This window comes from Cebus imitator, unplaced genomic scaffold, assembly GCF_001604975.1.
Source record: "Cebus imitator isolate Cc_AM_T3 unplaced genomic scaffold, Cebus_imitator-1.0 Scaffold303, whole genome shotgun sequence".
NCBI classification, from domain to species: domain Eukaryota; kingdom Metazoa; phylum Chordata; class Mammalia; order Primates; family Cebidae; genus Cebus; species Cebus imitator.
The window spans coordinates 279,552-306,081 of record NW_016107618.1 but is presented as its reverse complement, the minus strand read 5'-3'; the positions used below and the strand labels follow the sequence as shown (position 1 = coordinate 306,081).

The following is a 26,530-nucleotide window of genomic DNA, read 5'->3' as shown; positions in this document are numbered from 1 at the left end:
AAAAAAAAAAAAAAAAAAAAAAAAAAAAAAAAAAAAAAAAAATTTATCTTCCCACTAGCATGTAGATGATGGTCTGCCTGTTCACTTCTGTATTCCCAGGGCCTAGACCAATGCACTGGTTTTTGTTGGCTTAACCTATCAAGAACTGGATAATTTCATTATCCAGTAGTCATTCAGGAGCAGGTTGTTCAGTTTCCATGCAGCTGTGGGGTTCTGAGTGAGTTTCTTAATCTTGAGTTCTAATTTGATTGTAATGTGGTCTGAGAGACGGTTTGTTAAGATTTCTGTTCTTTTGCATTTGCTGAGGAGTGTTTTACTTCCAATTATGCAGTCAATTACAGAATAGGTGTGATGTGGTTCTGAGAAGAATGTATAATCTGTTGATTTGGAGTGGAGTGTTCTGTAGATGTCTGTTAGGTCTTCTTGGTCCGGAGTTGAGTTCAAGTTCTAAATATTCTTGTTAATTTTTTGTCTCGTTCATTTGTCTAATAATGACAGTGGGGTGTGAAGTCTTCCACTATTATTGTGTGTGAGTCTAAGTCTCTTTGTAGGTCATTAAGAACTTGCTTTATGAATCTGGGAGTGCTTCTATATCGGGTGCATATATATTTAAGATAGTTAGCTCTTCTTGTTGCACTGATCCCTTTACCATTATGTAATGCCCTTCTTTGTCTCTTTTGATCTTTGTTGGTTTAAAGTCTGTTTCCCCAGAGACTAGGATTGCAACCTCTGTTTTTTGTTTGTTTTTTTTGTTTTTTTGCTTTCCATTTGCTTGGTAAATATTCCTCCATCCCTTTATTTTGAGCCTATGTGTGTCTTTGCACGTAAGATGGGTCTCCTGAATACAGCACACTGTTGAGTCTTGACTCTATCAAACTTGCCAGTCCGTGTCTTTTCATTGGGGCATTTAGCCCATTTACATTTAAGTTAATATTGTTATGTGTGAATTTGATCCTGCCATTATGTTAGCTGGTTATTTTGCCCATTAGTTGCAGTTTCTTCACAACATCAACAGTCTTTACAATTTGATATGTTTTTGCAGTGGCTGGTACTGGTTGTTTTCACATTTAGTGCTTCCTTCAGGAGCTCTTGTAAGGCAGGCCTGGTTGTGACAAAAATGTCTCAGCATTTGCTTGTCTGTGAAGGATTTTATTTCTCCTTCACTTATGAAGTTTAGCTTGGCTGGTTATGAAATTCTGGGCTGAAAATTCTTTTCTTTAAGAATGTTGAATACTGGTCCCTACTCTCTTCTGGCTTGGAGGGCTTCTGCTGAGAGATAAGCTGTTAGTCTGATGGGCTTCCCTTTGTGGGTAACCTGACCTTTCTCTCTGGCTGCCCTTAGCATTTTTTCTTTCAACTTTGGTGAATCTGACCATTATGTGTCTTGGAGTTATTATTCTTAAGGAGTATCTTTGTGGTGTTCTCTGTATTTCCTGAATTTGAATGTTGGCCTGCCTTGCTAAGTTGAAGAAGTTCTCCCGGATAATAACCTGAACAGTGTTTTCCAACTTGGTTTCATTCTCCCTGTCACTTTCAGGTACACCGATCAAATGTAGATTTGGTCTTTTCACATAATTCCATATTTCTTGGAGGCTTTGTTCTTTTCATTCTTTTTTCTCTAATCTTGTTTTGCTTTATTTCATTGAGTTGATCTTCAATCTCTGATATCCTTTCTTCTGTTTGATTGATTTGGCTATTGAAACTTGTGTATGCTTCACGAACTTCTAGTGTTGTGTTTTTCAGCTCCATCAGGTCATTCATGTTCTTCTCTACACTGGTTACTCTAGTTAGCAATTCGTCTAACCTTTTTTCAAGGTTCTTAGCTTCCTTGCATTGGGTTAGAATATGCTCCTTTGGCTTTGAAGCATTTGGTATTACCCACCTTCTGAAGCCTGCTTCTGTCAATTTGTTAAACTCATTCTCCATCCAGTTTTGTTCCCTTGCAGGCGAAAAGTTGTGAACCCTTGGAGGAGAAGATGTGTTCTGGTTTTTGGAATTTTCAGTCTTTTGGGGCTGGTTTCTCCCTATCTTTGTGGATTTATCTACCTTTGGTCTGTGAAGTCAGTGACCTTTGGATGGGGTCTCTGAGTGAACATCCTTTTTGTTGATGTTTAAACTATTCCTTCTGTTTGTTAGTTTTCCTTCCAACAGTTAGGTCCCTCTGCTGCAGGTCTGCTGAAGTTTGCTGAAGGTCTACACCAGACCCTGCTTGCCTGAGTATCACTGGCAGAGGTTGCAGAACAACAAATATTGTTACCTATTCCTTCCTCTGGTAGCTTCATCCCAGAGAGGTACCTGCCAGATGGCAGCCAGAACTCTCCTGTATGAGGTGTCTGTTGGTCCCTACTGGGAGGTATCTCCCAGTCAGGATACATGTGTGTCAGGGATCCACTTGAGGAGATAGTCTGTCCTTCATCAGAGCTCGAATACTGTGCTGGGAGATCTACTGGTCTCTTCAGAGCTTCCAGGCAGGGACGTTTAAGTCTGCTGAAGCAGTGCTCACAATCACCTCTTTACCCAGGTGCTTTGTCCCAGGAAGGAGAGGGCTTTATTTATAAGTCCCTGATGGGCTGTTGCCTTTTTTCAGAGATGCCCTTCCCAGCAAGGAGGGAATCTAGTGAGACAGTCTGCCTGCAGAGGCCTTGCTGAGCTGTGGTAGGCTCTGCCCAGTTCAAACCTCCATGCAGTTTTGTTTATAATTTAACATTAAAACCACCTATTTGAGCCTCAACAATGGCAGACACCCCTCCCCCTACCAAGCTTGTGCGTCCCAGGTCCAGCTCAGACTGCTGTGCTGGCTGCAAGAATTTCAAGCCAGTGGATCTTAGCTTGCTGGTATCTGTGGGGGTGAGACTCGCCAAGCCAGACCGCTTGGCCCCCTTTCCAGGGGAGTGAATGTTTCTGTCTCACTGGGGGTTCCAGGCATCACTGGGGTATGAAAAAACAAAATTGCTGTGGCTAACTCGGTGTCTGTCCAAACGGCTGCTCAGTTTTGTGCTGGAAACTCAGGGCCCTGCTGATGGTATAGGTACCAGAGGGAATCTCCTGGCCTGCGGGTTGTGAAGACCATGGGAAGAGTGCAGTATCTGGGCTGGAGTGCAGGGTACAGACCCTAATGGCTTCTCTTGGCTAGGACAGGGAGTTCTCTGACCCCTTGCACTTCCTGGGTGAGGCGGCACCCCTCCCTGCTTCTGTTTGCCCTCCTTGGACTGCACCTACTGTCCAACGAGTCCCAATGAGATGAACCAGGTACCTCAGTTGGAAATGCAGAAATCACCTGCCCTCTGTGTCAATCTCACTGGGAGCTGCACACAGAAGCTGTTCTTATTTGACCATCTTGCAGCAATACCTGATTTTTGGTTCTTATGAAGATGCCTTTTTATACAGATAGTGGTTAAATTTGATGTCCCTGTTAGGAGACACCTCCACAATTGGTGGAGGCTTCTATTTAGCTGACTTGCTCTGCCTCCTTTTGTTCTTCTTTTCTTTTTTTTTGAGACAGACTCTTGCCCAGGTTGGAGTGCAGTGGCACAAAAATGGCTTACTGAAGCCTCGACCTCTGGGACTCAAGCAATCCTCCCTCCTAAGCCTACTGAGTAGCTGGGACTACATGTGTGCACCATCATGCTCAGCTCATTTGTGTTTTTAATTTTTTTGTAGAGATGAGGTCTTACTATGTTGCCCAAGCTGTTCCCAATGTCCTGGGCTCAAGGGATCCTCTGGCCTCAGCCTCACAAAAGTACTAGGATTACAGGCATAATCTATTATTGTTTATGAACTGTGTGCTCCTTACAATTTTCTCATTGCAAACATTCATTTTTTGATTTAACTCACCATTACTACAACCACTGCCACTCACAGATTTGCCAGAAATTATGTAAATATTTTACTTGTTTTTATTAATCTTTCTTAAATGTACAAGTAGCTTGCATTTATTTCGATGTTTAATACTGGAGATGTTTTGGGTCTTTCTTTAGAACTTTGATGATGTTTTGTTACCAAAAACATGCTGTAGGAACTTAATTCTTATTTATATAAATTAGCCCTTTTTTTTTTTTTTTTTGAGACACAGTCTTCCTCTGTTGGTCAGGCGACAGCACAGTGGCTCAACCTCAGCTCACTGCAATCTCTTCCTTCTGGGCTCAAGTGATCCTTCTACCTCAGCCTCCCAAGTAGTAGGACTGCAGGTTTTTTGCTTTTTTTTTTTGGTGGAGACTTATAAAACTATATTGCCCAGGCTGGTCTTGAGCTCCTGAGCTCATGCAAACCTCCCACCTCAGTCTCCCAAAGTGCTGGGGTTATAGGCACGAGGCATTGTGCCTGGCAGGCCTATGGCAAAACTAGCTTCCTGATATATCATTTCAAGTCACAGTTTCCAGGTATCTATCAGCATTAAGTGATGACTTACTATATAATCCTATAATTATACTGCTGAATTCCATTTGCAAGTACCTTTCTGAGGACGTCTGTATCAGTCTTCATAAGGGATACTAGTCTGTAGTTTTCCTGTAATGCCTTTACTGGCCTTGGTATTAGGTTAATGCTGGCCTCACAGAATGAGTTAAGAGTTTTCTCTTATCTTTAATTTTTTGAAAGTCTGAAATGATTGATGCAGTTCTTTTTTAAATGCTTGGTAGAATTCATCAGTGAAGCCATCAGGTTTAGAGCTCTTTGGCAGGAGATGTTTGATTACTGATTGAATCTCTTTAGTAGTTACAAATCTACTTAAAATTTTTTTTATTTTATATATATATTTTTAAAGGCTAGTCAAGTGAAGCAGTGGGAGTGGAGAAGGAACAAAGAAATCTGTAACTGGTTGTGATCAATTAGTTGTAAACACCACTGCAAATGGACCAGCCTTTTTTATTTTTATTTTTATTTTTTTTTATTTATTCATGGCTTAGCCTGGTAGGTTTAGTGTTTCTAGGAATTTGGCCATTTCATTTGGGTTATCCAATTTCTTGGCACTACAATTGCTCATAGAACTCCCTATAACCCTTTTTATTTCTGTGGAATTGGTAGTAGTATTCTCATTTTCGTTTCTGATTTGTCTCCTTTGTTGTGTGTAGATCTAGCTACAGATTTGCAAAGTTTTTTGATCTTTGAATAACCAATTTTTGGTTTCATTTTGATTTTTCTGTCTTATTTTTCTAGTCTTTATTTAACTTAAATCTATTCTAATCTTTACCACTTCCTTTCTACTGCTAGCTTTGGGTTTAGTTTACTCTTCCTTTTCAGTTCCTTAAATTGGAAAGTGAGGTTGGTGATTTGATATTTTTCTTATTTTAAAAATTATTTTTAATTTCTACTTTCTTCAAACTAGACTCTTACTTTTTAATGAAAGAATTTATAGCTAGAAACTTCTCCCTTGGCACTGCTTTTGCTGTGTCTCATAAGTTTTGGTATTCCGTGTTTTCATTTTCACTAGTCTTTATAAGTATTTTATTATTTGTCTTGTGATTTCTTTTTGATCTACTGGTTAAGAGTGTGTTTGTTTCCATGACTTTTTGAATTTTCCAGTTTTCTTTTTGCTATTGATTTCTAACTTCAACCCATTGTGGTCAGTGGAGATACTTGGCTGTCTTTTAAAATCAATCCAGACTTAATTTATGGCCTATCTTGGAATTTTTCCTATGTATACTTGAGAAGAATGTGTATTTCATTGTTGGGTGGAGTGTTCTGTGTATGGTTGTTAGATCTAGTTGGTTTATTGTATTGTGAAAGTCTTGTATTTCCTTGCTTAGATTTTGATGGTTCTATCCACTATTGAGATTGGGATATTAAAGTCTCCAACTATTAAACATTGCCCAGGCTGTCTCCAACTCCTAGTCTCAAGACACACTCACACCGTGGTCTCCCAAAGTGCTGAGATTACATGCATGAGCCAATGTGCTCATCCTAAACCATTTTTAGTATATAATGTCCTTCTTTGTCTTCAGTAACCTTTTTTGCTTTGAAGTTTGTCAGATACTATCACCATCCCTAATATTTGGCTATTATTTCATGGAATATCCTTTCCTATCCCTTCACTTTCAATCTGTTTTTGTCTTTAGATCTTAGGTCTTACAGATGGCATATTCGGTCATGTATCATTTATGTATGGGTATACGTTCTTAGAAATGCATTGTTATGCAATTTCATCATCATGTAAATATAATAGAAGGTGCTTACACAAAACTAGATGGTATGGTATAGCCTATTGCTCCTAGGCTACAAAGCTGTACAGCATGTTACCATACTAAATACTGTAGGCAACCATAACCCAATGGTGTTTGTATATCTAAACATAGACAATACATAGTAAAAATATGGTATTCTAATCTTATACTACCATCCTATGTGCATTCCATCATTGACTGAAATGTTATGTGGCATGGGAGTCTTGAATCATGGTTCTTAAAACACATTCTTCTAATCTGTGTTTTCATTGATGTTTAACCCATTTACATTTAAAATAATTACTGATGAGGGGATTCTGTCATTTTGCTATTTTCTACATATTTCAGCTTTTTTTGTTCTTCATTTGTTACCTATCTTCTTTTGTGTTTAGTTGACTTTTGTAATGAAACTTCTAACTTCCTTTCTAATCTTTTTTTAGCTATTTTCTTTGTGGTTATCATGGGATTACATCTAACATTCTAAATAAGAATAAATTTATAGCAGCTTAACCTGTAAAACATACAAAAACTGCTCCTAAACCTCCCTGTCCCCACCCTTTGAGTGGCTGATATCACATAATTACATCTCTATACAATGTGTATCCAAAACAAACTAATCTATTAGTCCCTTAAATTAAGTAGAAAACAAAATGTGGAGTTACAAATCTGTTGTGAAAATGTTTTCTGGGTACATGACCACAAAGTGCATTGTAGGATGCAGTGACTTAAAAATGCATACCAGTGCTAATATAACTGCTGCTGTCTGTAACATCCCTCCTCCCCTTAGGAGTGTTGACCAGATTCTACAAAACCCAAACAGTTCCTGCAAGCAGAGAATAAACACATTAAGAAAACAACCAGATGGTTTTAACACACCATTATTGACTTTTCCTCCCTTCCTTTCCCTCTTCATGATATAAAAGACTAGATAGGCATGCACTATAAGCACAGAAATCTACCTTGTCTCACTGCTGCCCATGACTGCTTTGTAAGTTTCCCCTGAATAAATCTTTGAGTATCTACCAACCTGAAATAGTCTGCCTCTTTATTTGGTCTGAGCTTGCCTCCACTTGAGGAGGGCAGTTCTCAGTTCTGGCAGGGAATTTTCCCAACAAAACCAAAGTTACAATAATGCTAGCTTCTAGACTAATTGTTGGTTTTTGTTAATGCATTGGTCTCAAGTCATGTAGTAAACAAGAAGTGGAGTTACATACCATTGTACAATGATGCTAGCTTTTACAATTGCCCACGTATTTGCCTTTACTTATCTTTATTTCTTTATAGAGGTTCAGTTACTGTCTAGTGTCCTTTCAACTTGCAGGACTCCATTTAGCATTTCTTATAGAGCAGGTCTAGTGGTAGTTAAGTCCTTCAACTTTTGTTTATCTGGAAAGTCTTATCTTCTACTTCAATTTCGAAGGACAGGTTTTGCCAGATATGGGATTCGTGATTGATAATTTTTTTCTTTTACCACTTTGACTATATTAACTCCTGTCTTCTGGTCTCTGAAGTTTTTGATAAGAGATCTGCTGATAATCTTATTGAGGATCATTTGTATGTGAAGAGTCATTTCTCTTTTGCTAATTTCAAAATTATCTTTTGATAGTTTAATTATAATGTATCTCAGTATGGGTTTCTTTGAGTTCATCCTACTTGAAGTTCATTGAATTCCTTGGATATTTATATTCATGTTTTTCATCAAACATGGTAAGTTGTTGGTCGTCATTTAAGTTGTTGGTCATTATTTCTTCAAATATTCTCACCAAACTTTTCTCTCTCTTCTCCTGTAATTATCACAATGTGTACATTGATCTGTTTGAGGTATCCCATAGGTTCCTTAGGCTCCTTTCATGTTTCTTCAATCTCTTTTCTTTCTCCTCCTCAGACTCAATAGTTTCCATTATCCTATCTTCAAGTTTCCTGACTCTTTCTTCTAAATGTTCAAATGTGTCTTTGAATCCCTGTCGTGAATTTTTAATTTCAGTTACTCTACTTTTTAGCTCCAGAATTTCATTTTGGTTTCTTCTAAGTTTTCTATCTCTTTTTGATATTTCCATTTTATTCATACATCATTTTCTTGACTTTAAATTCCTTTTGTTTTTTTGAATCTCTTCAGATTTCATTTGACTGGGTTTTACTTTCTGTTTCTTTGTATTCTTTGTGATATTTTTGTTGAAAATCAGACATTAGTATTTACTAATGTGTTAACTCTGGATATCACATTCTTCCTCTTCCCCAGGGTTTGTTGTTTCTGTTACTGTTTTTATTATTTTGTTTTTTGATGGCTGTAAGACCTCTTTGCCTAGGACTGGCCTGAAGTATAAATCTAAGGTCTTCTCAGGTCTTTTCTGAGCCTGCACCTTCTCCTGGGCATGTGCCATTACTGTCTTATTTCTCTCATATATGCAATTGTGTTAATGTCTGGCTCCCAAAAGGGGAAAAAGAGAAAAATGAATGGGAGTAGAAAGGGAAGCACAGCTCTTTAATTTTCCTGGAAGTCACTTCAACCAGAAGGTGAGGGGCTTGCAACAATGGAAGTGCAACAATAGCTACTGACTCTGCACCTCTGTGATCACAATAGTTAGGAATCAGAGCACAGATCTAATGTTTTGAGGACAGTATCCTTTTTGCCCACTCTAGCTCCTATAAGCTGTGGCAAAACACTCTTGGAACATGCGCACAGCTGCCTGGCATGAGATTCAATGGTAGGAGATGGTTAGCTCCTACTGTGCTAAGAGTGGAAATTGACTTTTTTTTTTTTGAGACAGAGTCTCACTCTGTCACGTATGCTGAAGTGAAGTGGCGTGATCTCATCTCACTGCAACCTCTGCCTCCCGGGTTCAAATGGTTCTCCTGCCTCAGCCTTCCAAGTAGCTGGGACTACAGGCGTTGACCACCATGCCTGGCTAATTTTGTATTTTTAGTGGAGACGGATTTTGTCATGTTGGCCAGGCTAGTCTTGAACTCCTGACCTCCGGTGATCCACCTACCTTGGCCTCCCAAAGTGTTAGGATTACAGGCATGAGCCACTGTGTCCCACCTCTTTTTTTTTTTTTTGTCTTAAAACAACATGCATTTATTTGGGTCACAATGCTATAGATTGGCAATTTGAGCTGGGCTCTGCTGGGCAATTCTTCTGGTCTCTGCTGTACTCACTCATGCAGTTTTTTCCCAGTTGCTAGGTTGGCTAAGTGTTGGCCAGTCTAAGACAGATGGCTCATTGCTGCTCTGCATGACGCCATCCCCTAATAGGCTAGGCCAGGTTTATTCTACAGCAGCTGAGCAGGATCCCAAAAAAGCAAGTGGAAGCATGCAAGTCCTCTTAAAGGCTAAGCTTAAAACAACCATATGATCACTTTCACCACATTCCATTAGGAAAACTTCATAACAAGGCTAGCTCGGACTCCAGGGGTGAGGAAATAGATTCCATCCCTTAATGAGGGGAGTTACAGACACATTGCAAATGAATAAATACAGGGAAGAACAGAGAACTGGAGACATTTTTGCAATCCTCTTCAAAGCAATAGCACATAAATCTTGCCTTAGGTTTTATTTTCTAAGGGACTCAGGCTATGACAGTGTCTATTACACTAATTTTTTTTTAAAAGAAATTGATCAAAATTAACCACAATGTGTTGTCTAAGTCTTCCCCTGGAAGCTGCAAGCTTCAATAGATTCTACAGTTCTAAAATACAGTTGTTCTTTGACTTAGAATGGAATTATATCCCAGATAAACCCATCAAAAGTTGAAAATATCTTAAGTTAAAAACACACTTTCGACACATTATTTTTAACTTACAATGGGTTTATCTGGGACATAATTTCATTGTAAGTCAAAAAGCATATTAAAATGTAAAACATTTTTGCACTATTGTAAAGTTGAAAAATCTAAGTGAAACCATCATAAGGTAGAACTGTATGTAAATAAGACAGATGCTGCCAGTGTAATTTTTGTCTAGGCGGGGAGACAGATTTCTGGTGCTTCCTATTCTGCCATTTTCCTAAGAGCCTCTCCTATTTGTTTCATTTTCATTCATTCTATATTGGTTAATATTAAACATCTAATACTGTGATTTTACTTTGTATATTACTGTGGCTGAACTCTTATGTTTCTATTTTTTTGTTCTCATTGATTAATTTCTAAATAGTTTGTAAATCTGCAATTGTGTTTGTGCTTTTCTCCTTGAACCAGAATTATTTAAGGCATTTTCCCTTTAGCTTCTGATTGGGTAAATTTTCTTTTATCTTTTTATCTAAAAAATTATTTTTAGTGCTCTGTTATCAGTGTGTAACTTAAAATAGAGATGTTTTTGGTGTAGTTTACTTTTAAAAGTCAATTTTTATAAATGTTTCCTGGTCATTAAAGGTAACTTCTCTATCTGCAAGTTATGAAGGTTAATACAGCTGTTAAATCTTGTAATGCTACTTAGGTTCTTTTCAAAATTATTGTCCAACTACTTCCCTGCTGAGGTTTCAAATACAAAGAATGGTATATAATCAAACAATCTAAAGGTGAGGAGAAAGAGAATGTAATGGTTAATACTGAGTGTCAACTTGATTGGATGGAAGGATGCAAAGTACTGATCCTGTGTGTGTCTGTGAGGGTGTTGCCAAAGGAGATTAACATTTGAGTCAGTGGGCTGGGAAAGGCACACCCACCCTCACTCTGGGTGGGTACCATCTAATCAGCTGCCAGCATGACCAGAATATAAAGCAGGCAGAAAAAAAAAATAAATAAATAAAGACGTGAAAAGACTAGACTGGCTTAGCCTTCCAGCCTGTATCTTTCTCTTGTGCTGGATGCTTCTTGCACTCAAACTTCAGACTCCAAGTGCTTCAGCTCTGGGACTGGCTTCCTTTCTCCTCAGCTTGCACATGGCCTATTGTGGGACCTTGTGATGGTGTAAGCTAATACTACTTAATAAATTCCCTTTTATATAGGTATTTATTCCATTAGTTCTGTCCCTCTAGAGAACCCTAACATACAGATTTTGGTACCAGGAGTGATTCTAGAGGAACAGAATATTAAGGATGGAGTTCATTTGTTGGTTTTGGGGTTTCTGGAGTTGACTGCTTAATATGATCAGACCCCAAAATGCTAAGGACTCTAATAGTATGGAGAATACTGATAGTCATTGGCATGAACTTTTTAGAGACTTAAGCAAAATAAATGTGTTTGACTCTCCTGATTTACCACCTGTGAGAGGCAAGGAGTTTAGTGACTCTATACATAATACCTTTAACTATATGTGGAGAACCAAGGAACGTAATTGTTTGGTTGCTCCTAAGTTCACTGGACAAAGTGATAAAAGAAAATAATGAACTCAGGGATTCTAACTCCTGGCTTCAGAAGCAGACACTGAGCCTCAAATCTACTAAAATTATCCTGAGTGAGGCTTATCTCCTGTATAGAAAGTGCTGAAATTGTGTAAAAACAGACACAAGCTCTTATCATGTTAGTGGCTGACCTGCAACAAAATATGCATGCACAGCCTCACCGGATGTCTACTGTTAAAGTGATGGCATTGATTGGAAAGCAATGGGACCCTGAAACTTGGAATGGGGACATGTGGGAGGACCCTGATGAAGTTGGAGACACTGAGCTTGTAAACTCTGACAAACCTTTTTTGCTAGAAGAAACAGCTTCTCCATCCCTAGGAGTGGCAACATCACCTCCCCGACCCACACTGTCATCAGCCTTTCTACCTTTGTCTGAGGAGATAAACCCTGCTCTGCCTGAGGCAACAGTGATGGCCTCCTCTGAGGCAGTTGCCAGGCAAGATAACGTTGATTCTCCTCAGGAGCCACCCCCAACACCATTGTTTGCTTCCAGACCTGTAACTAGACTAAAGTCCTGGCAGGCTCCTAGAGGTGAGGTTCAGAGTATGACCTATGAGGAGGTGCACTACAATAAAAAATAACTGCTTGAGTTTTCTAGTTTATATAAGCAGAAATCTGGAGAACAGGCATAGGAATGGATATTAAGGGTGTGAGATAATGGTGGAAGGAACACAGAGTTGGATCAGGCTGAATTTATTGATTTGGGCTAAGTGGGGATTCTACATTTAATGTTGTAGCTTGGGGAGTTAAAGTTTCCAATAGTTTATTTGGTTAGCTGAAATATGGATTAAAAGATGGCTCACCATGAGTGAACTGGAAATGCCTGATGTCCCTTGGCTTAATGTAGAGGAAATGATCCAAAGGCTTAGGGAGATTGGGATAGTGAAATGGATTAGTCACTTTAGACCTACTAATTCCAGCTGGGAGGGTCCAGAAGACAGACCCAGAACCCCTTGAAATGAAGGGGAGGCCATGTCCCCTTGAGGAAGGACCCCATTACATTACCAACAATTTATGCAGTGAATCTTCTATCCTTCCCCAAGGAGACTTCTGGCCTTTTACCAAGGTAACTGGGCACTGGGGAAACGGAAATGATATAAGACATTTGAGGGACTACTGGACACTGGCTCTGAACTGACGTTGATTCCAGGGGACCCAAAATGTCATTGTGGTCCTCCAGTTAACAAAGGGGCTTAAAGAGGTCAGGTAATTAATGAAGTTTTAGCTCAGGTCTGACTAACAGTGGGTCCAGTGGGTCCCCGGACTCATCCTGTGGTCATTTTCCCAGTGCCAGAATGCGTAACTGGAATAGACATACTTAGCAGCTGGAAGAACCCCCACACTGGCTCCCTCACCGGTAGGGTGAGGGCCATTATGGTGGGAAAGGCCAAATGGAAGCCATTAGAGCTGCCTCTACCTAGAAAAATAGCAAATCAAAACCAAGATCGCATCCCTGGAGGGAGTGCAGAGATTAGTTTCACCATCAAGGACTTGAAAGATGTAGGGGTGGTGATTTCCACTACATCCCTGTTCAACTCTCCCATTTGGCCTGTACAGAAGAAAGATGGATCTTGGAGAATGACAGTGGATTATCGTAAACTTAACCAAGTTGTGACTCCAGTTGCAGTTGCTGTATCAGATGTGGTTTTCATTGCTTGAGCAAATGAACACATCTCCTGGTACCTGGTATGCAGCCATTGACTTGGCAAATGCCTTTTTCCCCATTCCTGTCCATACGGCCCACCAGAAGCAATATGCCCTCAGCTGGCAAGGCCAGCATATACCTTTACTGTCTTACCTCAGGGGCATATATGACATTATGCTGATTGGATCCAGTGAGCAAGAAGTAGCAAACACACTGGACTTACCGGTGACACAGAAGATGGGAAATAAATCTGACTAAGATTCAGAGACCTTCTACCTCAGCAAATTTCTAGGAGTCCACTGGTGTGGGTCCTGTCAAGATATTCCTTCTAAGGTGAAGGACAAGTTGCTGCATTTGGCCTCTGCTACAACTAAGAAAGAGGAACAACACCTAGTGGGCCTATTTGGATTTTGGAAGCAACACATTCCTCACTTGAGTGTGTTACTCCAGCCCATTTATTGATTGGCCAGGAAGGCTGCCAGTTTTGAGTGGGGTCCAGGAAAAAGCTCTGCAACAGGTCCAGCCTGCTGTACAGGCCACTCTGCCACTTGGGCCATATGACCCAGTAGATCCAATGGTGCTTGAGATGTCAGTGGCAGACAGGGATGCTGTTTGGAGCCTTTGGCAGGCCCTCATAGGTGAATCACAGAAGCTTCTAGGATTTTGGATCAAGGCCTTGCCATCTTGTGCAGATAACTACTCTCCTTCTGAGAGACAATTCATGGTCTGTTACTGGGCTTTGGTGGAAACTGAACATCTGACTATGGGTCATCAAGTCACCATGCAACCTCAACTGCCTATCATGAACTTGGTGCTTTCTTACCTATCTAGCCATAAAGTGAGTCTTGCATAGCAGCATTCCATCATCAAATGGCAGTGGTATATACGTGATCAGCTCGAGCAGGTCCTGAAGGCACAAGTAAGTTACACGAGGAAGTGGCTCAAATGCCCATGGTCTTCACTCCTGCCACCCTGACTTCTCTCCCCAAGCCTGCATTGAAGGCCTCATGGGGAGTTCCCTATGATCAGTTGACAGAGAAAGAGAAGCCTAGGGCCTGGTTCACAGTTCTGCACAGTTCACAGTAGGCACTATCCAAAAGTGGACAGCTGCAGCACTACGGCCCCTTCCTAGGCAACCCCAAAGGACAGCAGTGGAAGGAAATCCTCCCAGTGGGCAAAACTTTGAGCAATGCACCTGGTTGTGAACTTTGCACGGAAGGAGAAATGGCCAGATGTGCAAGTGTATATTGATTCATAGGTTGTAGCTAATGGTTTGGCTGGATGCTCAGGGACTTGGAAGAAGCACGATTGGAAAACTGGTGACAAAGAAATTTGGGCAAGATGTATGTGGATGGACCTCTATGAGTTGTCAAAAACTGTGAAGATATTTGTGTCCCATGTGAGTGCTCACCAATGGGTGACCTCAGCAGAGAATTCTGATAATCAAGTGGATAGGATGACCCCTTCTGTGCACACCACTCAGCCTTTTTCCCCAGCCACCCTGTCATTGCCCAATGGCCCATGATCAAAGTGGCCATGGTGGCAGGGATGAAGGTTGCATATGGGCTCAGCAACAGAACTTCTACTCACCAAGGCTGACCTGGCTATGGCCACTGCTGAGTGCCCAATTTGCCAGCAGCAGAGACCAACACTGAGCCCTTTATATGGCATCATTCCTTGGGGTGACCAGCCAGCTACTTAATGGCATGTTGATTATACTGGACCTCTTCCATCATGGAAAGGACAGAGGTTTGTCCTCACTGGAATAAACACTTAATACAGATATAGGTTTGCCTATCCTGCACACAATGCTTCTGCCAAGACTATTATCTGTGGACTCACAGAATGCCTTATCCACCATCATGGTATTCCATACAGCATTGCCTCTGACCAGGGCACTCACTTTATGGCTAAAGAGGAGTGGCAGTGGGCTCATGCTTATGGAAGTCACTGGTCTTACCATGTTCCCCATCATGGATTGATTGATAGAATGGAATAGCCTTTTAAGTCACAATTACAACATCAACCAGGTAACAATACTTTTCAGGGCTGGGGCAAAGTTCTCCAGAAGGCCATGAATGCTCTGAATCAGTGTCCAATCTATGGTACTATTTCTTCCATAGCCAGGATTCACAGGTCCAGGAATCAAGGGGTGGAAGTGAAAGTGGCACCACCCATCATCACCCTTAGTGATTCACTAGCAAAATGTTTGCTTCCTGTTCCCATGACGTTACATTGTGCTGGCCTAGAGGTCTTAGTTTGAGAGGGAGGAACGCTGCCATAAGGTGACGTAACAGCAATTCCATTAAACTGGAAGATTGCCACCTGGACACTTGGGGTTCCCCCTAACTTTAAGTCAACAGTCTAAGAAGGGAGTGACAGTGTTGGCTGGGACGACTGACCCAGGCTACCAAGATGAAATCAGTCTACTACTCCACAACAAAGGTAAGAGAGAGTATGCATGTAGTACAGGAGATCCATTAGGGCATCTCTTAATATTACCATGCTCTGTGGTTGAAGTCAACGGGAAACTACAAAAGCCCAATCAAGGCAGGACTACAAATGACCCAGACCCTTCAGGAATGAAGGTTTGGGTCACTCCACCAGGAAAATAACCATGACCTGCTGAGGTGCTTGCTGAAGGGAAAGGGAATACAGAATGGGTAGTAGAGGCAGCTAGTCATCTATGCCAGTTACAATCAAGTGACCAGTTGCAGAAATGAGGACTGTAATTGTCATTATTTCCTCCTTTCGTTAAAAACATGTTTGTGCATATATACACTTGTACTAAGAAAATATCTTCATTTTATTTTCTTTTTCCTTTATCATGTGACATAGATTGACTTCATATCATCATTTAAGTATTTTAACTTTATGTAATAGCATTTGGGTTGGAGATTGGTGCATTTCTGGTTGTACTAAGGATAGTTGTATTATGTTAGTCGTAATTATGACCTTATTACTGTCTTTATTTGAAGAATATGAATGATCTCAGGAGATGTGTATGTGTTCAAGTTGATAAGGGGTAGACTTGTAATGGTTAATACTGTCAATTTGATTGGATTAAAGGATGCAAAGTATTGATCTTGCGTGTGTCTGTGACAGTGTTGCTAAAGGAGATTAACCTTTGAATCAGTGGGCTGGGAAAGGCAGACCCACCCTTAATGTGGGTGGGCACCATCTAATCAGCTGCCAGCACAGCCAGAATATAAAGCAGGCAGAAAAACGTGAAAAGACTAGACTAGCTTAGCCTCTCAGCCTACAGCTTTCTCCTGCGTTGGATGCTTCCTGCCCTCGAACATTGGACTCCATGTTCTTTAGCTTTGAAACGCAGACTGGCTTCTTTTCTCCTCGGCTTGCAGATGCCTACTGTGGGACCTTGTGATCATGTGTGTTACTACTACTTAATAGACTCCCTTTATATATAGTTCTGTCCTTCTAGAGAACCCCGACTAATAAAGAGAATGAGACAGAGGAGGAGAGAACAGAGGCCATGATTGCACTTTTTACATGTATCAAATATTTGCAAGTCTTGCTAATTCACAATCTGGGTTTATTAGCTAGAAGAATCCCACTACCACAGACATATTCATCTCCAGTTTATTGCCCGATACAGATGGTTTGCCATCCTAGCTTCCTGTCTGCCTACAAGTAGGAAGAGCTATTTTTAACACTTCTTACCCTGAACATACTTCAATTTATTTAGAATTCTTGAAGTCCAGGCCAAGCACCTCTAAGATAAAATTTAGCATTCATTCTGTCCAGGTGTTCACTAATGGTTCCATATTAACTTGCTTCTCCAGACAGATTATAAATTCTTTGTGGGCTAAAATCACACCTTATTTTTTATCTTCCCCTTGCCCCAACCACTAGCATAGTACTGAGTACACAGTTCAAATTCTATTAACTCCACAATGATCCTACTTATGAAGATATGATTTGAAGAATTCTGAAACTCAGTAAGCTAACCTATAAAAGAATACTAGTTTACTGTTTATGTACTGAAATTAATGCCCTAGTATGATGTTTGGGGTTACTAAACACAGTGATATGGTAATTTGGTAAGAGACAGGAAGGCCAATGCCACACTTCTCAGGGCAACTGGAATTGTGTCTTCAAAGGAGAAGTAATTCCCACTATCAACTGGGATGAACAGGATATCAGAATTCTGAGAAGAGCCCTTCTGTAGGCTCAAGGAGTACGAGTAGCATTCAAGGAGGAGGGAGGGAGGATTTTTGTCCCCAAGTGGCATCTGGCAACATTTTGAGGCAGTTTTGGTCAGTGGTGAGGTGCTACTGGCATTTACTGGGTAGAAGCTGGGGATGCTGATAAAATAAACATCCTACAAAGCACAGGACAGCCTTCCACAACAAAGAATTATCCAGCTTAAAATGTCAATAGCACCAAGGTTGAGAAACCCTTTCTTTTATAGGCAATCAAGGGAATTCTTTGTCCTCCATGCTCAGACCTGAATTTAAAGAGTAAAATTATCTAAAAGCTGTTTCTGAGTAAGACAAGTTAGAAAATGGGCACTGTCACCAGGAGGTCATATCTCTAGTTAAAAAAATAAAAATAAAAAAACCTGAAATTGAGTAGTCCTATTTTGTATATAAGATTATCCTTATACTATTCTATTTTTTACTCTTATGTTTTAGAGCTGAGAGTCTCTCTGTGTTACCCAGGCTGGAGTACAATGGTACAATCATAGCTCACTGCAGTCTTGAACTCCTGGGCTCAAGAGATCCTCCAACCTCAGCCTCCTGAGTAGCAGGAACTAGGTGTACACAACCACACTCACATTTTTTTTTTTTTTTTTTAAGATAGGGTCTCACTCTGTTGCCCAGGCTAGAGTGCAGTTTCACAACCTCAGCTTACTGCAACCTCCACCTCTCTGGTTCAAGCGATTCTCCTGTCTCAGCTTCCCAAGCAGCTGGGATTACAGGCACCTGCCATCATGACCGGCTAATTTTTATATTTTAGTAGAGACAGGATTTCATCATGTTGGCCATGCTGGTCTTGAACTCCTAACCTCAGGTGATCCAGCTACCTCGGCCTCCCAAAGTGCTAGGATTACATTTTCAGCTCATTTCTATAAACTAGGTGAGTAAACTTTTTTTTTTCCTCTAGTAAACATAACTTGGTATATTAGTGACTGTAGAAAGTCTTTTTACAGCAACAGAAATTACCCTATATCAAGGCTTTTGCAAATTCCTGGCATCTCTGGGCATGTTTAGGTTTCACCACTCATGTGAAATGCTATGACTACATTGTCATTTCATCTGATGGAATAAGCAGCTTATCTCCTTTCCTAGAACTTTTAATGCTCTATTGTCCCCCTCACTTTAGTTAAGGCCTGCCATGTTCTCCTCTCCGACAGTCCTTGACTTTCCCAACAGCACATCCATCTGCTCAAACAGATGTCACTGCAAAACAAAACAAACTTTTAACAAAAAGCAATCTGTTTGTATATTTGGGACCTTTTATATTACAATATAACATGTTTCCAAAGAAGAATTCACGGAGATTCTTTAGGGTTGGGGATTTAATCTATTGATATTTTCCTTAGGTAGACAAAGACAACCCCTAAGTGCGTCAATCTTTAACCACGAAATTATCGTCACCCAGGCACTAAGATATAACTAGGGCATAACGAGTTTTATTTCCACCAGAGGCGCCTAGTAACTCCCAGGTTCAATGCCCCCAGGTGGCCGACATGTGATGTGCTCTACTTTTTGGGCTGGGGACATTAGCCCAGCAAGTTTTGGCCACAAGGGTCACGCGATATTCTTGGGGACTTGGGGATGCCTAGCGAAATGTGCTGCGCCTAGGCGGTGGGAGGCCTCGAACTCCCGCCTGCTCTTCGGCAGCCCACAGCAATGCGCCTGCCAAGATCTTAGGCTGCAAAACTCAGCGCGGCCCAGACCCAGCCTCCAAGTGCACCTCGCGCACGGCAGGCTTTCGGTGACGTCTCGCGTCCCACCCATTCAGCCCTGGACTCTATCCCAACTCCCGCAGTTCAAAGAGGAGGCGGCGGCGGTTAAGCGCAGTCGACGCCACATCCCTAGCGGCAGGCTGAGGGAACCTGCCTCCTCTCCGGGGCGACCCAACGATATGTGGATGCCGGAACTGAACCCGACGCCGGAGCCCGGCGACGTCCTTACCGTCGCTCGCCAGGCACACGCCCCTGTCAGAGGCGACTCTGCGGCCCTCTCGCGAGAGAGCGCCCGTGGTACCTCCTTCCTCTCAGCTGTCTTTCACTCCCCGCCCCCGGAGTGATTGCGCGGCTTCCTCCAGAGGGCGGGAACCTTGGACGTGGCTGGTCTGGGTCAGCCAGGGCGCTGGGCCTGGGGCGCTCGGCGCAGCCTCTCGGCAGGCTGGGCTTCCGCGCCGCCGTCAAGCCCCCGACAGACCCCACGCCTGCCAGGTAGACCGGCGCCAGCCCGAGTGACGCCGGGCGTGGGACCGCGGGCGCGCGGCTCAGTGCGGCAGGGCGGGCGGGCGCCACACCTGTGCAAGCTAGGGCGGGGCGAGAAGGTGCGCAGGCGCGCTTGGGGTCGGCGGGCGGTGGCTCCTGGGACGTTGCGCAGCCAAAGTGGCCGGCTCGGCGCGCGCGCTCGCGGTGGCGTAATCTCTCAGCCTCTCTGTGTCTCCTTTCCTCCGCCTCAGTTTGGGGCGGGTCGGGGAAATGGCTGAGGAGATGGAGTCCTCGCTTGAGGCAAGCTTTTCGTCCAGCGGGGCGGTGTCGGGGGCCTCAGGGTTTCTGCCTCCTGCCCGCTCCCGCATCTTCAAGATAATCGTGATCGGCGACTCCAATGTGGGCAAGACGTGCTTGACCTACCGCTTCTGCGCTGGCCGCTTCCCTGACCGCACCGAGGCCACGATAGGGGTGGATTTCCGAGAACGAGCGGTGGAGATTGATGGTGAGCGCATCAAGGTGAGCGGAGGGGGGACTGTCGGGGAGGACGGGATGACAGGTGTCCCAGCCCCACCGTGGGCTGGTCGCTGGCCCTGTGCGTGCTGTTTGCTCCATTTTTTTTCTCACGCTGATGAAAGTGGAGTTGGGGATTGGAAGGATTAGTGTACAGCAAACTTCTAAGGCATTGTTTCTGAAACTTCAGTGTGCATGTGATTTACCTGGGGATCTTGTTGAAAACGCAGGTTATGACTTGATAATCTCGCGGATGATGCAGGTGCAGCTAGTCCGTGGACCACACTTTGAGTTCAGAAGTGTAGGGCGCATCTACCGACGCACTGACTGTGTCTCGTGCTGGGAGTCAATGAAATATGAACGGAGGAAAAACAGTGAAATTTCGCGAGTGTGGAAAATTCATTTAATCAGTAATAGTTACTAAACATTCATTCGAGCGGTGCCTTAGGTGTTGTGGAAGTAAAGCCCATTGCCTTTGAGGAAGTACTTAGGTATTCTCTTGCATACAGTTTTCTATAATAGTTTCTGTATGATACTGATTTCAGAAAAATCTGTTTTCCTGCAGAAACGTTCTATATATGATAGTTCCTACTCGGGTTGCCAAAAGCATTTCTTATGATGCCACCTCAGACGCACTCTCAATTCTTTATTCCCTTTAAGTCGTTGTTGGTGGCCTCTGAGACTGGGGACACTGAGTGACAGTAATAGTGTCACTAGGCCCCAGGCCAGGTTTAAGATTCTGAGGGGTTGGAATGTAACAGTGGAATGAGGATCAATGACAAGGTATAGGCCTCCTGATGGTATAAACCTTAGACACCCTTTCATTGCAAGCCACCACTAAATGCTACCTGTTGATACCACCCCTTAAAACATGGGTGGAACTACCCTGCCTTATACTACTGCTTTAAATCGGTGATCTTATCTCAGTCTCTTGATGGGGCGGGGAAATGGTGGGAAGAACAGGCTTGCTTCATACATTCCTACGCATATCTTTGAGGCAAGAACAGTTTATTTTTCCCTTCCCTAATCATCGCCCCCTACCCCAAGAGGTTATACTGCTTATGGTGGTAGAGGAGAAGTAAGCTGAGTTAAAAGAAATTAACCCTTCTTTGGTGCTTTTGTCTTTTAATTTTTCACGTTAATATTTTATGTCCCATATGAGCTGTCAGTGGTGGTTTTGGGGCTGCTTTGTATAAGGTAGTTAAGAAAGATTTGTATACTTGCAGAAGAAAAGATAGAATGAAGACTAAACATTTTTCACTAGAATTAGATTTGGCCCAGAAGCCTTTGGAGTGAAAAAACAATGGAGCTTCTGAAGTTCCAAGGGAGTTCAGTTTGGGAGAAGCAGGAATGTGGAAAGTACATGGGCTTTGGAGCCCAACTAAACTGGATTCAAATCTGAACCTACGAAAGGGTAAGGATGGGCTGTGTGTCCTTAATAGGGTGACCAACTTTGCCCAAGACTGTCCAAGTTTTAAAACTGAGTCTCACATCCCAGGAACCTGTCTTGGGCACACTGAAATAGTTGGTCACACTGGACCTTAGGCAGATTCTTCAACCTCTCAGAGTCTGCTTTTTTCTTCTGAAAAACTGGGATCGTAATACTTTATTAGGCTGCTGTGAGTATCAGATGAGAACATATATGAAGCACCTGGTTCATAGTTGGCACCTTTAAAAAGATTCTTTGTCTTTCTTGGTGGCTTAACATTATTTTTCCGGTTTGCTACCATTAGTTCTGCAGTTGTACACCCAAAGTTGAAAGCAGTGATAGAGGAGGGCATAGGTAAACAGCCAAGGGGAGAGAAATTTAAAAAACAAAAACAAACCAAAAAAAGGAAGTGGGAAATTCTTTCAAAAGTGGAGAGAATGAGGGTGGAGGAGGAGTTGGGATTTGAGGACCCTTTCTTTGTTCCTGGGTTGCCCTTTATTATTTAAAGATCACAAACGATCAGGTGCAAATTTAAGAGATAATAGTATTGAAAAAATAGAAAGCATGTGCAGTGTATAAAGTGAATTAACTACTGAGGTGAGTGCTAACAGTAATAGGAAAGACAGACCCACGGGTATCATGAATCTGGGTGCACAGAGTTGACCGTTCTGGTTGAGAAGAGCAAGGAGAAAATATTTTTTGGGGATATTATTTCTACTGAACTTTAGCCTAACTTGTTATATTGATGTGCACCTGGACACAGATTGTTTTTCTTCTAAGGCCCTAGCCATTGAATTGTGCCACCAATGGTGAGACTTGAGAAAGATGTTTATTGTGGTTGAAATGACTACAGACATGTTCTCAGATTTCTATAATAGGAAAAGATATAGCTATGTTAGGCATTTTTTTTTAAACCAGAGAGCTTAATTTTTTTAGTGCCCTTTTTTTCTGAAATGGAAAAGTGATATAAAGAGCTTTATTCGATGTGCTGCTTCTGCTGCTTTTTTTCTTAACCTGTAATACATCTTAAGTGCTTCTGAAATGTTCACATTGTGTCTTTGGAAATTGTGAGCCTGATCTAAAATGACATTTTTCCTAATTTTTCTTCTTAAAGCTGGAAAGCTCTATGTTACTTGACCAGTAAAATGCCATTCTAGACAGTATTTGTTTGATAAAAATGAGGTACTGCATTGAATGTTTTGATAATCGTGGACTAGAAAATTTTTGGAGAGCATGACTTAACAGCAATGCCCTTTCAGAATCCATTAAAATGTTTTATGAAATGTAAGAATGTCTTTCTCTGCTAATCCATTCCTAAGCAGTATATGTGTGTAATTGAAAGAGGAAAATCTTGTTTGCAAAATTTTGGAAGTCGAATAAAATCATACAATTGAATTACTTAAATAAAAATACATTTGGCTTTTAAATTGAGACTCCTGACTCTAATCCTTATGCTGTTTCCTTGTTTGTGTATCTCCTTCATGACTAACTGTATTCATTTCGCACAGTCATTTTCCAATGGCAGACACACCAACTCATTAAAGCCTGGTCTTGTATTTAATCCAGCCTCCCGTTAGAGGTCAGCAGTTCCTACTTGAACTTTTCAGTCGCTTACTTTTTTGTAGCAGTAGAAATGAAATGTTCCCATGTTAAGTGCAAAATGTTAATATTAACTAAAGGAAAATAATCAGGACCTCTGCCCACACTGGTAAATCAAATATTTAATGAGTAATTGCACGCGGGAGAAATACTTATGCATATGAAGTTGAAGTTTGAAAGCGCAGGTAGAACAAAATGTAACATGCCTAGAGAGAAGAGTGGAAATTTTATTAAAATTTTTTTTTTTTTTGAGATGGAGTCTCACTCTGTCATCCAGGCTGGAGTGCAGTGGTGTGATCTTGGCTCACTGCAACCTCCACCTCTCAGGTTCATGCAGTTCTCCTGCCTCAGCCCGCCAAGTACCTGGGTCTATAGGTGTGTGCCACCATGCTTGGCTAATTTTTTATATTTTTAGTAGAGATGGGGTTTCACTGTGTTAGCCAGGATGGTATCTATCTCCTAACCTCATGATTAGCCCGCCTCAGCCTCCCAAAGTGCTGGAATTACAGATGTGAACCACTGCACCTGGCCTAAATTTTTTTATAGCATGATGAGGATGCCATTCAGTGAATACTGTATAAATATAAAATATAAAGTAGGTTACTTATCCTAATTATTGTTCTGTGTTGATATTCATTAAAAGTAAATTAATGTTTATAAATCAAAAAATATTTTATATGAAGTCACCTTATACCTTACCTTAAAGCAAATTGATACTTCTTAAAATGTGGTGTTGGTGATTGGAGAGATATACCAAATTGGTTCTCTTGATTTGCATTGAAATTCAGTGAATGAGAATATTAGCAGTTAAGGTATCCTAAGAATACTCAGGAATCTTGTGATCCCTTAGCTCAGAAACTTTTGGGCAGTTTGGGTCTGGTCTGACAGACTTTCAGTTGCTGGGATTTGGTCCTGGGGCTAGGGTGGTATAAGTAATATACATTTTCACAGACCCAAGCTTTCCTATTATCTGAAAGATCCCAGGAACCAGGTTAGAATTCCTGTTGTTCTTCCAGTCTGATTTCAGAAGCCTGTGATTCTCTTCTACTACTTCTTATGAAGATGGCAGCATTGGAGTGTACATTCAGAGGTGGTGAGAAGAGAGAATTACTCACTTCTCTGGAATCAGTGGTCAAGATCTTTTTCGTTGAAGACTGTGTTAGGACACTAAAAAAATTAGTTTAAGCAAAAAGGGAATTTATTGTTTCATATAACTAAAAAGCCCAGAAGTAAATCTCTCTGCCAATTCCAAGAACAGTCCTACATGCCCATTCCTAAATTATGGTAGTGCAGGGGTGCGATGGTCTGATTGGTCAGACCTAGGTCAAACTCCCTGCCTGGGAACCGGTGGTTTATATGAATTGAAAGCAGGGAGGGCTGATTCCCAAGGAAAATGGGGTGCTGTTAATAGAAGGGAGAATGAGGGTTAGGCTGGAGAAAACAACATGTATTCTCTACAGAATCAGCTAGTCCAGGTTTAAATTCTGGCCTTAAGACTTGTTTTGTGGTCTAGGGTGAATTACTTAAACCTCAATTTCCTCATTTGAAGATTGGGTAATTATTGCATAGGGTTCCATATATTAAGTAAGTGCATATAAAGGACTTAGCAGAGTGCCTGGAGAGTACTTGGAATGTGCTAAGCCCCAAATCAATATTAATAGTTTAAGAGTAAATGCTTATTCCTTCAGGAGAGAGATGGTAATGGAAAAAAAAAGGGGGGGCAGTAGAAGAATAGGAAGAAAGGATAGATAACTAAGATTAGGTTTCATATTTTTTCCTCTAAGGCAATAACTAATTGGAAAAAAAAAAAGATGAGCCCATAATGTTGCATAAGTTTGCCCAGCTTTTAAGATTAAAACACCCTCTTGAAAGGCTCAATGACTGGATCAAAGTTATACAAGTTGGTGACAGTATTGGGAATACAGGTCTTGCCTCTGTGTCCTTTCTCTCACCGCTTGCTCTCTTCCTTACCTCATTTATTATTCTGTAATTAAATTCTTCATTCTTCATTTGATTTTTGTGTTTTTTGTAGAGATGGGATTTCTCCATGTTGCCCAGGCTGGTCTCGAACTGATCTGCCTGTCTCAGCCTCCCAAAGTGCTGGGATTGCATGTGTGAGCCACAGCACCCGGCCCAAATTCTTCATTTTAAAGGCAGTATTTCTTTCAAATAGTCACAAAATTTGTTACTTGTCTTCTTAGGAAGCTAAAATTTATTTATTTATTTATTTTTAAATTTTAACAGGTTTAAGTGAACATAGACCAATACATGAATTGGAAGTACTCAGAACCAGTGGAGGTTCAGAGAGATCCCAGGAAGCCAAAATTTATTTCAAAGATTTGCCATTTGATTATTCTGTACACCAGATACACACATTTCTACTTCACATACAAAAAGCTAAAAGTATTCTCTTGAGATGTTACTAATACCAGTTATGATGTTTTACAACTTAAATTATTAATAGAAGCTCTTATGTAGTTCTTATGTAGATGATCTTTTATGTGAAAGAATAAAAATATGTTCTTTGAAAGAATAGGGGAAAAGGAAATTTGACAGCTAATCAGGGATGGAAAATTTGGATTAAAACCTTTAACATTTTAGGTCAAGCAAAAACAGTGTTAAATCAATTTAAAGTCAGATCATTTCTCATTTGGATAATAAAACTACCAAAAGAGCTGTCATGAACAACAGGAATCTACTATTAGGATTTAGCAGTAGCTGGGTTGCCATTTTTGTTAAAACTTGATATTGAAATTTAAGTAGAGATTCATGAAGCATTATATAAAGTAAGTATGTGTATGTATATATATATGGCAGTTTTTCTTTTTTTGAGATTGAGTCTCACTGTTGCCCAGGCTGGAGTGCAGTAGCATGATGTCGGCTCACTGCAACCTCTGCCTCCCAGGTTCAAGCGATTCTCCTGCCTTAGCCTCTCCAATAGCTGGGATTAAAGGTAGGCGCTACCACGCCTGGCTAATTTTTTTGTATTTTTAGTAGAGACGGGGTCTCACCATGTTGGCCAGGCTGGTCTTGAACTCCTGACCTCAAGTGATCCACCCACCTTAGCCTCCCAAAGTGCTGGGATTATAGGTGTGAGCCTCCACGCCTGGGCTAGTATGTTTTATGTTGTTTTATAAGGTTTAAAAATGGGAATAAGATTTGCGTGAGCACATATTAATCATTTTTCTTAAGATATTTTTAAGTATTAAATTGGGAAAAATTGCTCTGAAAATATTTCCTAATTTAACATTTACCAGATGAAAGCATCTCACTTTCTTGGGTCCAAAAGTGTCATCCTCTCTTCTTTTTTAAACATCATGAACCATTCCACTCATAGCTAAACCTCAAGAGTTTTCTAGGCTTTGCTTTTCACCTAGTGTCTGTCTGTCTGTCTGTCTCCTTCAAAGTTTTCTCTGGCCTTTTATAGCCAA

General features: G+C 41.2%; 1 protein-coding gene and 1 long non-coding RNA gene across 2 annotated transcripts in view; one reads left to right on the top strand and one right to left on the bottom strand.

Annotated features, from left to right (window-relative positions):
- Positions 1-19,436, bottom strand: part of LOC119467547 — a 27,492-nt gene extending 8,056 nt beyond the window's left edge. The window contains exon 1 of the long non-coding RNA XR_005196084.1: positions 19,305-19,436. This is a non-coding gene — a long non-coding RNA (uncharacterized LOC119467547). The remainder of the gene's footprint in view (positions 1-19,304) is intronic.
- RAB33B (RAB33B, member RAS oncogene family) overlaps positions 19,094-26,530 on the top strand; it is an 18,931-nt gene continuing 11,494 nt past the window's right edge. Inside the window, exon 1 of the mRNA XM_017502864.2 lies at positions 19,094-20,077. Within this exon, the coding sequence (XP_017358353.1) occupies positions 19,829-20,077 (249 nt within the window). The 5' untranslated portion in view covers positions 19,094-19,828. The remainder of the gene's footprint in view (positions 20,078-26,530) is intronic.